The sequence below is a fragment of the Bufo bufo genome, chromosome 6, assembly GCF_905171765.1.
Source record: "Bufo bufo chromosome 6, aBufBuf1.1, whole genome shotgun sequence".
Taxonomy (NCBI): domain Eukaryota; kingdom Metazoa; phylum Chordata; class Amphibia; order Anura; family Bufonidae; genus Bufo; species Bufo bufo.
In genome coordinates, this window is record NC_053394.1 from 62365150 (window position 1) to 62377598 (window position 12449).

Genomic DNA, 12449 nt, shown 5'->3' on the forward strand with positions numbered 1-12449 from the left:
GAGGCTACTTTTGGGTAGTGTACCTCTTGGTCAGAGTTTCTTGACTGCTAGACACTGAAAGACACTGACATAACATTAGACTGAAAGAAGCAGGATAGTTGCTTCAAAGAATTGCCCGCAATCTAGGCCGTTCTGACCTAGGTGTTGGGAGGAATGATTACATTAGGGCACAAACAGCGAACACACTCCGGACAGATCACCAATAGAGAGGATCATTTGATCCACCGACAAGCTTGAGCAGCTCCCACAGTTCCATTGTCACCCTTGTCTTTGCCTGGACCATTTCCAAGCGCATAGCAGAAGGAAATTGGCTGTCTTGGCGCCCATTATATGTCCTGCCTTTGACAGCGAGGCACCATAGCCTTCATTTGCAGTGGTCACAAACGAGAAACCTGGGCTGCTATGGACTGGAACCGTATCCTCTTTAGAGACTAATCCAGGTTCTCTTTGGGATCCCATGACAGTTGGATTTGATCATGGAGGCCTCATGTTGAGCGCTTCTATCCTGCCTTTGCTGTGGAGCGACACACTGCCCCAACTGCTTGTTTGATGATCTAAAGAGACATTGCATATGACAGTCGGTCACCCCTAATAGTGATATGAGGGACAACTCAGCAAAATATGCAGGACATCCTGCTGCCATATGTGTTGCAGGGCTTCCACTGGCATTTTTCAGCAGAATAATGCTCGCCCACACACAGAAACTTTCTCAGGAATGTCTTCACCAGATTATAACGCTTCCTTGGCTGCCCGGTCATCAGATTTATCACCAATCGATCATTTATGGGACCAGCTGGGACCTCTGCTTCGGCAACCTACAGGCCCAGCTGCAACATCTGTGGGCAAATATGCCTCCATGCCCGACCGTATCTCATCTTGTATGAAGGCTAGAGGTGGCCAACCAGTGTACTAGAGCCTCCTTTCAATTGTACACTTTTCTCCAATAAACTTATCCTTTCACTCTAATATGGTAATCACTTCTATATATTGTTTCATATATATGTTGGAAAGTTGGGAGGCATTCTGAGTGTTAACCCTGAAACTAATAAAGAGAATAGAAAAAAATTATGGACTTAGGGGGTTATTTACTTATAGAAATTCGCAAATTTTTGGCATATTTCTGGCACAAATTGCAACGCAAATAACCTTTTTCACGCCAGGTTTAAAAAAAGTGGATGTGGCGTGGGCAGGGAAGGAGACAGGCCCGTCTCATTTATTATTTTCTACGCCTGTTTTAGGCATAGAAAATGGTCTAAATTTAAGCCAGCAAGGAAGCTAGCATAGATTTAGACCACCGAAGTTATGTAGAGGTCGGCGCCTCTTCAAAATTTCGGCGGATCCACTGCCAGCTCACAGGGGTTATTAAGACCGGCGTCTAATACACTGGTCTTAATAAATGACCCCCTTAATTCCTTTTATACATAAAAACATGTGCCAGTGGTGTGATCAGGTAATATTGGCGGCACGTCCCCATGGTTTGCACTGTTGAGCAGCTGAATGTGGGAGGGACTGCAGTGTGATTGACAGCTCTGCACTCTGCCCTACTTCACCACAGTCCTGTATTGGGAGATCACTACACACGGCCAAGACATCTACACACACGAGCAACAAGCGAAAAGACCTAATAAAAGAGAAATAGTCAACAGCATGGAGGACTCCGTTGGCCACTAGAAAACAGCTGAAGCAGCCTAAGGATGAATACATGCTGCTGAGACTGAATAGTGCAAAGAAACTAAAGAGGAGCTGACTGTAGAAACGAATGGGGAGTTTACCATTGTAGGTGTTTTTAGATTGGAGTTACTATGTGCACCTGCACCAAATTTATGAAAATGGAGCACAGTAATAATAAATTTGGTGCATTTCATAAATGTGACATTAAAGTGATTTACACTAACAATTCCTGCTGACTGTTCACTCCACTTCTAAAAGTAGAGAAGAAAGACGCAGCTCACCAAAAGATGCAAAATTTTGCACAATACCAGCACTTGCGAAATTTTCACACCAAAAAAAGTATAAGATTTGATGGATGTTTTTTCAAAAGCCTCTGCTGGGGTTCCCATCACATAGCATGCAGCTCTTCCCATGCATGATGCAAAACTCAGTAGAACCCTGACGGATCCCAGTATAAAACATTGAGTCCAGCAGCCACCCAGTGTCATGGCATCCGTTATAAACAGGAGCTATGGTGCCAATGTGAACAGAATATTTTATTTATTTTTTACCACTGATTTCAATATTTCATATATTGAGAAAAATGAATTAGTTTTTGATCAGATACTGACCTTATATAAAATAGAATATCTATTTGGTGTAAATTACTACCCAGGACAATAGTGAGCTGTAGTCCCCCTGCTCCTGACGCTATTGAATCTCGTCTTTCCTATAAGGCTCTGCTGGGTTTTTTGTGTTGTTTGTGCAGGAACTTTAGAGCCGTCAGCATGAGTAAAGATTTCAGGAAATAATAAAATTGTTCGGTTTGATTGACAGTGAAAGACAGCTAACTGTTTTATGGAGAAAGCTAACATATGCCAGAGGGGGGTCCATTGTGTAAGTGGAAGGATTGATCACATACTCACAGCGGGAGCCTCTGCATTCAGGCTAGGCTTTCATTCTCTAGCGGACCCTGTAGAGGTAAAGAGAACAGATGCACCCCTCACCCTCCGCTATAGACCTCTCTCTGAATGCCTCAATTTATTTAAAAAAAATACGTCTCCAGCGCACCCCCAGAGTTAAATATTACTTCCCCACTCTGTCTGATGTGCACAGGGAAAGCGTGAAAGCCATTATATTAAGAGTCTGTTAAATTAGATGGGTATTAGAGTTTACATTAAGGTCACTATTTAACTATAGACGAGGCCACAATTCTGTCCAAATGCCGAATATCCATAAATCTCAGTTTTATTGCTCTTTTAACCTTGTGGCTCGCCCTACATATTTTCTCTAATTACATTGATACAACCGATATATTGGAATATTCAGATTCTTTTAAAGCCACAAACATCGAGCGTGATTGAGCTCCTAGAAAGAAAGCGGCTCTGCTCAGAGCGGATAAGCAATTGCGCATAAGAAAATAAAACTTTAAAATGTATCATTTGTGGTGGTTTTGGTGTCGGTTTTAAAGAGGTGTTCTGAGATAGCTCATTAGTATCTGATCGGTGGGGGTCTGACACCCAGGACCTCCACCCATCAGCTGTTTGAGAAGGCACCGGTGCTCCTGTGAGCGCCCTGGCCTTCTCCTTGCTTACCAAGCACAGCACTGTACATTGTATAGCAACTGTGCTTGGTATTGCGCTCAGCCGCATTCACTTCAATGGGGTTAGCTGCGCCTAGGCCACGTGACTGATATACGTGATGCAACATAGCCTAGGCAAAGCTGTGAGAAGGCTGCTGACCTACTGTGAGCCCCGGTGCCTTCTAAAACAGCTGATTGATGGGGTCCCGGGTGTCGGACCCCCACGGTCAGATCCAGAGGATAGATCATCAGTTAAAAATCTTGGAAAACGATAAATGGGTAAATGTCTCGGAATCTTGTGCAAAAAATAAATAAAATAAAGACGTGTGTCAAATCATGCAACAAATAACCGCCAAAAACCAGATGTGCGTGGATGATAGAAATATTGTCCTTTTTGTACATTACTGCATTGCATGCAGTGGAGACAAGGAAATGTACCTCCCTTTTGACTGACCAAAATTCTCTGAATCTATATTTTCGTGCTGGTTCCAATATCTGAGTGAACCAAATGATCCCTCAGGTTGGGGCTACGTTTATTGCATATGAGAGGTGGATTTTTGAACTCCTCTACCATTGGATAAGATTTACCCAGGATGTGGCAGTGTTTGCGCACAATATTATCAAAAAGATGGTTGTATGGATGATATTTATGAACAAACGGTATGCGTGCACCTGCATCCCTGTCCCTTGCTGTAATTATACCTTCACTAGCACTCCTAGCTTCCCTGAGTATCCCCTCTGGGTAACCTCTGTCCCGAAACCTGGAAGACATCTCTTCCATTCTCAAGGTTTGTGTTTCAGGAGTTGACACTATCCTTTTAACCCTTAAAAATTGGGACTTGGGGATAGCCTTTTTCAGGGGAAGTGGATGTGCACTCTGGTAGTGTAGTACGCTATTTCTATCTGTTTCTTTACAAAACAAATCTGTGGCCAAACACCCATCCGTCTGTTTGGATATTTGTACGTCTAAAAAGCTAATGGTATGGCAATCATACGTCATAGTAAATTTTAATTCTTCCCAGACGTTATTTAGATGTTCCAGCAGAACGAGGAGTGGCTCGAGCGGCCCCGCCCATACGCAAAAAATGTCGTCAATGTATCTTTTCCATACCATGACAAAACTCTTAAAGAACTTTCTCCCCAACAAATAGTAGCGGAGAGACTCGAGTGCCGACTTGATAGCCAGGCACTCTCTTTCCACTATACTGTACCTGGTTTCGGCTGGGGTGAGCTTGCGGCTTGGGAAGACAATAGGATGCTCCTCCCTGTTCACTCTCTGAGACAGTACAGCACCGAGGCCTACTTCGGAGGCGTCCGTCTGTACTACGATTGCCCGCTTAAAGTCAGGCGTCACCAAAACCGGGGACCCACACAGGGCTGACTTCAAAGGGGAGAACGCCTCTTCCGCCCGATCATCCCAGCGAACCATCACCGACCTGCGTCCCTTCAAGAGCCCTGTCAATGGCGCGGCCACTGTAGCAAAGTGGGGAACAACCCTCATATAATAACCCACCATTCCAAGGAACGACTTTACTTGCCTAGTGGTGACAGTCGGGGCCAATTCCGAATCGCCTCTATTTTGTTCACTTGAGGTTTGATAACTCCGCACCCAATGACATACCCCAGGTACTTAGTCTCCTCTAACCCTATTGAACATTTTTTTGGGTTAGTGGTTAGCCCAGCCTTCCTAAGGGAGTCCACTACAGCCTGTACTTTGGGTAGGTGACTTTCCCAGTCGGTACTGTGGATTACGATATCGTCCAGGTACGCCGAAATGAACCGACGATGTGGCCGAAGTACAATATCCATTAGCCTTTGAAAGGTGGCGGGGGTGCCATGCAAATCAAAGGGTAACACCTTGTACTGATATAGCTCCCCTCCGGTGTGATGAAGGCAGTTTTCTCTTTAGCAGCTTCTGTTAAGGGTACCTGTCAATACACTTTCATGAGGTCCAAAACTGAAAAATATCAGGCTTGTCCTAACCTTTCAATTAGCTTGTCGACTCAAGGCATGGGATATGCATCGAACTTAGAAATCTCGTAAAATTTTCTAAAGTCGTTACAAAGCCGGAACGTTCCGTCCGGTTTGGGTATCAATACTATAGGGCTGGCCCACTCACTTTTAGACTCCTCTATGATGTCTAGTTGCAGCATTAGTTGCACTTCCTCAGAGATGGCTCGTCGCCGAGCCTCGGGTACCCGGTATGATTTTAACCGGACTTTCGCCTAAAGTTCAGTGACAATGTCATGCCGAGTTATGGAAGTGCGTCCAGGGAGGTCCGAGAACACATCCGTGTTCCAGATAATAAACTCCCTGGCCTCCTGAACCTGTTTAGAGGACAGGCTATCAGCAATTCTTACTTTGGCAGCTTTTTCCCCTTGCTTCAGACAGAGGGGCCAAAACCGCTTTCCCTAGAAAACCTGGCCGCGGGCTGTCTTCAGTACAGGTTTCCCTATCTTTCCACGGATTGAGTAAATTCACACGGTACACCTGCTCCGGCCTTCGCCTCCCTGGCTGGTGTACCTTGTAGTTTACCTCTCCAATTTTCTCAAGTACCTTATAGGGCCCCTGCCACCTGGTCAGGAGCTTACTGTACACGGTCGGCACCAGAACCAAAACCCGATCACCCGGGTTAAAGATCCTGGCCCAAGCCTGCCGATTATAGATCTGACTCTGGGCTCGCTGAGCGGCCTCCATATGCTCCCTGACAAGAGGCAAAACGGTCTCTATCCTATGTTGCATATTGGTAACATACTCAAGGACACTTCTATGCGGAGTGGGTTGCTGTTCCCACGCCTCTTTGGCTATGTCCAACAACCCGCGAGGATGTCTGCCATATAGCAATTCGAAGGGCAAGAACCCAGTAGAGGCCTGGGGCACCTCTCGCACAGGGAATATGAGTTACGGCAGAAGAAGGTCCCATTCCTTCCCATCTTTAGACACCACCCTTTTTAACATGGTTTTTATTGTTTTGTTAAACCTCTCAACGAGACCGTCCGTTTGTGGATGGTACACAGACGTCCATAACTGTTTGATATGCAGCAACTTACAGAGTTCCCTTATGACCTTGGACATAAAAGGGGTCCCCTGGTCAGCCAGAACCTCTTTAGGTAGCCCCACTCGGGAGAACATTTCCATTAGCTCCTTAGCTATAAGTTTAGCCGATGTGTGTCGCAGTGGCACTGCCTCCGGCTACCGAGTGGCGTAGTCTAGGACGACCAAGATGTGTTGGTGTCCTCTAGCGGACTTTGATACTGGGCCTACGAGATCCATAGCAATTCGCTCAAACGGTTCCTCGATGATCAGGAGAGGTACCAAAGGACTGCGGAAAAGGTGCTGGGGGATAATTGCCTGGCAGCTTGGGCAAGACTTACAGAATTCGTCCACCTCTCTAAACACACTGGGCTAGTAAAACCGTTGTAATATCCGGTACTGTGTTTTCTGCATTCCCAGATGACCCCCGAGAACAAGTTGGTGGGTTAACTCTTACACGAGTTTGCGATGAGCCTGGGGCACCACCAACTGTTCAATGGGTTCACCCCGCAGCTGGTTTACCCAATACAACATATCCTGATGAACCACAAAACGGGGGAAAACCGACTCTTCCCCAGCTTGTTGTGGTTCACCATCTACTATAAATAAATTTTTCAAAGCTCGGGACAGGATTGGGAGTGCAGTACCAAAATTATCCCCGGAGACATTGAGGTCTGCCAGCTCAGGCACAGGCGGCACGTCCGCCACGTCTCCCACCAGTACACTCAGTGGGGTTGTCTCCCCCTCTTCCACCGAAGTGGCGGTCACCCCTATCGCTGGCCCTTCGGCCTCGGGTTCCCAGGGTTCTGGCCTCCCCCCGAAGCAAGGCCACTCTGCTGGGGTTACCCCTGTCTCACGTGTATCAGTCACTCTCGAGGCAGGCCACAGTGTCGGGAAGTCACTCCCTATTATAAGTTCATAGTGTAAGTTTGTGGCAACTGCCACTTCGTGAGTCCACCTGCCGGCCCCCCGTGCTTAGAGACACCAGGGCAGTGGGATAGTCTTTTAAGTCCCCATGAATGCACATGACCCCGACTTTCCGGCCAGTATACTCAGCGTATCGTACCAGCGAAGCCCTTACTAGGGACACCAGACTCCCTGAGTCCAGCAGGGCCTCCGCTGGAGTGTCTCCCACTTCCACCTGTCAAAAGTGGTTTAGAGTTTCTGGGGTACCCACTGCACACAGCTTCCTGGCATATGATGACTGACGGAAGCCATAGTTCGTTTCCATGGGTTCCACCTTATGTGGACAGTCAGCTCATACATGGCCAGGCTCCTGACACCGCCAGCAGACTATGGTGGATGAGGTGGAATAAGTCATAATATTAGGGTCTCGCTGGCTTAAACCCCCATTGATGTACCCGCTGGGCCCGGACCAACACATTTACCCCCAGTCTTGCCAAAATCTCACCCTTTACTTTTTGGTAGTCGGCCGCTTGATCGTCCGGCAAGTCTAAATACACCCGCTGGGAATTGGAGGCCAGGAACGGAGCGAGACCTTGGCCCACTGGTCTCGGGGTAGCTTCTCCCTTGTCGCCACTTTCTCGTACATCGCCAGGTAGGTTTCGATAGCGTCTGCAGGTGTCATCTTAGGAATCGCTGCACGTACTGCCTTCCGGGCATCGAGAACGCTCAGGATTGCCCCTGCTGTCTGCAAAGCCATCACATGTTGTAGCAGCAACTGGTTGGTCTCTTGCTGCTGCTTTGGTGCAGGTTTGTCTCCCGCTGCTGCAGATTAGCCTCCATGAGGGCCTTCACAACAGCCTCCATGTTGTCGCGGGGCACGGGTTGTAATACAGCTGGTTTAATGTACGACATGCAACTGTGCCTGAAAAAATACAGAAACCAAAAATATCGGCATTCACGCCAGCCTCACTGCTCTTGCCCGCATCCTCAACCAATTGTGGGGATTCGCTCTGGTAGACAGGACAAGCGGGTGCAGTATAGAGGCAAAGACATGTTTGTAACTCAAAAACTGCAGTGTTTATTCACACTAGTTGCAGGTTCATAGTATGACAGTCCATTTTCAGTATTGGTGTTAGTTCACACCCAAAACAGTTCATACAGAAAAACATTCATCTTTGATCCTGGGTGTTTAATCCACACCCAGCTGAATGCTCAGCCTCAGAAAGTCCACCTGCAGGCTTTAGGTGGCCTGCTTGCCCGACACACTGTCTTCAGCTTTCAGACCACACACAGGCCTCAGATCTCAGCAGAGTTTCACACAGCTCCAGTGTCATGGAGGAGTAATCCACCCACCTGACACTAGAGGCTGTTTTTTTATAGTCCTGTCAAAACCCGGCCTGGACCGTGTGTAGTAGTCACCCACCCAGCACTTTGACTACTCCCAGTAAGAGCCGTCCTGGATCAGCTATTTACAGCGATACTAGATAGCAAGGTGTCACACAGCAACTGCTGCTGACACATGAAAACTGTCTCTTACTCCACCAAGTCCAGAGACATACCTAACATCCACAATGAATCCTTGTACCTTCTTACACTATATAATACTACATTTCTCCAGCAGTGGCGCTGCTGAGAAATCCAACATTGGCAGATTAAAGATTACAATTGATCTCTGGGTCCCAGAAGTAATTGAATGATTCTGTTATTGTCAGCCAGACCTCATTACATAAAGGTAGTAACCAAAGTGGACAACCACCTTTAAAGGGGTTGTCCAGCTTTGCAGCATTTTTAACTGTGAGCAGCAGAGTGTTGTACCTGTTGAAAATAAACATTCTTGCCATCTCCCTACTGCTCCGTTCCAGCTCCCTTGCTTCCTTCAGTGGTCTTCCTGTCCCTGTCCTGTAAACTTCTGGGTGGATGGGGTCATGTGCACCGCTGCAGCCAATCACTGGCCCCAGTGGTGGTGTGTCACCAAGCATCATGTCCCTGCTGGGTCTCGTGCCGCTTTGGGATCTCCTCACCGCTGAAGCCAATCATTGACTGCAGTAGCACACCTAACCCTATCCGTTGACCAGAAGACCTCTGAAGGGAGCTGGAACTGAGCGTCAGGGGGTAGGTTAGTATACATTTTTCAACAGGTACAACACACTGCTGCCCACAGTTGAAAATGTCCCCTTTAAGTTAGTGATCATAGTGACATTGAAGTCACGTGACTCCTGCGAAAAGCATGACATGTACTGGTTGATAACATATTTGGATAATGGTATATAGGCGATCCCGGGCAGCTATAGTGGGGTCAGTAAAGTTTATAAGCATGCTACTTATGTGCTGCAAACAATTATAAACTGAATAGGAAGTGGGTTTGAAATGGCTTAAAGGGATTATGGGTTTAAAGCTGAATAAATGGTTCGCTGTTTTAGTTCAGACACATTAGCTTTTAAGAGATTACTTGAGTATTGACCAACAACCTCAGGAGCAGATCTTAAAATAATGATCTGTGCTCAGGGGGTATCATTTTATTTGTGTTTGGAAAGGAGGCATTCCCCGGAGGTTGGACTCTTCTTATGAGCCGGGGATTCCCCGCTGAGGATAATCTAGCAGGGGAGGTTTAATGCACTTAATTAGAGCTAGGTAAAGAATCTGGCTTAAATTAGCATGGAATTCCAGATACCCCACCCGACACTAATAGTACCAGTGGAAGCGGAAGTATTACACACCACTATCTCCACTGGACATTTACTGCTACCTTGTATTTAGTCATTAAAGTGTTATTTTTTTATCCTTCCTTGCTTGATGTTAATGAAAATAATCATCTTCTGTGTCTTTCAGCTCCTTGACCTGTTCATGATTTGGGATTGGTCTACATATCTCGCCGATTATGGTCAACCCACCTCCAAATATCTAAGAGTGAACCCTAGCACAGCTCTCATTCTGCTTGAAAAGTAAGTTGGTGCTTCCCAGATAAAATAACCGATCTTCGAATTTCTAATACTAGCACATTCATAGAAGTCTCCTGTGCCATTATATACATATGTCCTGAATCAACACTCATTAATAGAGCTCCTGAATATCCAGCTTTTTATGCATACTTATGGTGAAGAGCCTTACACAAAACTTACCCAGGGCAACAGAATGGAAAAAGCCAAAGACATATCCAAGGTTCCCTGTAGGCCCATGTAGCAGTTAGGGCTTTGGACGCTGCTCCCTCTAATCCAGGCAATGCAGAACCACTTAAAATAAATATTAAAATACAACACGCTAAAAATCAACAATATATCTGCCAGATATAAAAAACCACAATGCACCTAGGTCTAGCGCAGAGAATATTATTGTCGGCATGCCTGGTGGTCTAGAGCAGTGAGTGTTAATGTCTGTATCCCTGGTAGTTTAGAGACGTAGAGGGGTTAATGACTACATGTCTGGTAGAAAAGGTATTAGTGCCAGCAACCCTGGTGATCTCGGGCAGTAAAAAAATTAAAGTCAATACTACTGGTGGTCTAGGGGAGTAAAGTCAGCATGCCTAGGGGTCTAGGACAGTCAGGTGGGGTTATTCTGGTCATCCTGGACAGTAAAGGACTTCATGTACAGATCCCTGGTGGTCTAGGTCACTGAAGGGATTAATGTAAGAAATCCTGGTAGTCTAAGATAGTCAATAAGATTCCTGGTGGACGGCAGTGAAAGAGTTAATGCTGCATACCTTGAGTTCAGTGTTTGCTGACCTCTCCAGCTCCAGTTGTCCTGGCTGTGACAGGAGACTGAACAACTTCCTGTTTCCTCTCTGCATTGATCATAAAAAATGAGTCCATAGAGGGGATAGAGAAGGCTGTGCAGCTGTAACTGTATGGCTGCAGAGTTCTCACTATGGTTGGGCACAGTGATCCAGGAGCACTGTTCCCGAAGGGGGGAGATCAGGGAGTCCACAGGAGCTGATTTTCCCTAAGCAGGGAAGCTTCTGAGTTGTATGTCTGTGCTTCTGCGCAGCTTAGAGGAAGCAGTTGGCATGTCCTTGTAACTGTATCAGTCTGTCTAGCTATCTATCTAATCTTTTATCTATCCATTATGTGGGTATGTTACTCCCATGCTTCTAAAAAGCAGCAGATTGATGAACTCTGCTCTACATCATGCTGCTCAGTAATAAATACAGATTTACCTGCACCTCCTATCCCTCTATAGTGCAGGCAATCCTGATGTGTCATTGTACAAAGATATGGAATTACAGGCTGTCACTTTCCTCTTCCTTTCCCTAGGATGAAAGACATGAACAAGAAGAATAATATCTTTGCTCAGTTCAGGAAGAACGACCGGGATAGGCAGAAGTTGATAGACACCGTGGTGAAGCAGCTTAGAAGTCTGGTGAATGGGATGTCCCAGCACTCTTAGTGGTGGCCGTACTACAAAGTGTACAGAAGCCTATAATCAGCACATTGCTTTCCTGCAGAATAAAGCGTGCGCCTCATGTGTCCAGTCGGACAGGACTAACTAATGTTTTTACAGTTGCTTTTGTAACTATGAGGTTTTTATATCTCGCACACGTGGTGTCAGGAGTGGAACCAGTCATTGGAGTGTAAAGCAGATGAATGGACTCTAAATATTGTATTTTACCTATTGCTGCTAAATTCTGCCACTTCTCAGATTCTATGGCATTTTAAGATGGGTTTTGTATGTTGTGTGAAGTCATTGAGATGATACGTGAGTCAGTCATTGAGATGAAGGGTCTGCTAATGATTACATTCTCCTGCAGACCCCGATCATTGTCTGCTGAATGGACATGTCTTCCTATGTGAGTGTATGAGCAGCCACTTTTACTATAGATCTGGTTCTCAGGGGTTGTGATTTTGATCTATACTTTGTAAATATTTGCTTTTGATTTCCTTCAGGAATAAAAAGAATGTCAAAAAAGTCCAGAATACTGTGGTTTTATTTATTACAATAGACACAATGTTTAGATGCTTTGTGTATTTTTTGTTAAGTGGGTAACATTAAACCTACCAAGCAACGTTTGGGGTATATTTATAGGGTCAAGGGTCCAGTCCTCCTTCAGAAGTTAGTTAAGGTAGCCGGAGAGATAGTCCAGAGTTGATCAAAATGGACAATTTCAGCCAAAATAATTGTTCGTCAGGTGAATTTAACAACAAACAATCATCTTCGTATAACAGTCACTTGTGGTGCAGTTAGTCGTTACATGAACGGTCGTTGGGTAAAAGACTGTTCTTTCGTCCTTCACCTGGTGTCATTGAATATGACCAAAATGAAGTAAAATGTATATGACTGCATTGAT

At 45.8% G+C, this 12449-nt stretch overlaps 1 protein-coding gene across 2 annotated transcripts in view; it reads left to right on the forward strand.

The window, feature by feature from the left end:
* The window catches only part of EXOC6 (exocyst complex component 6), a 231443-nt gene extending 219379 nt beyond the window's left edge, over nt 1-12064 (forward strand). For both annotated transcript variants that reach the window (XM_040436335.1, XM_040436336.1), the window contains exons 21-22: nt 10001-10113; nt 11419-12064. In XM_040436335.1, the coding sequence (XP_040292269.1) occupies nt 10001-10113; nt 11419-11551 (246 nt within the window). In that variant the 3' untranslated portion in view covers nt 11552-12064. The remainder of the gene's footprint in view (nt 1-10000; nt 10114-11418) is intronic.
* Nucleotides 12065-12449: the final 385 nt, after the last annotated feature.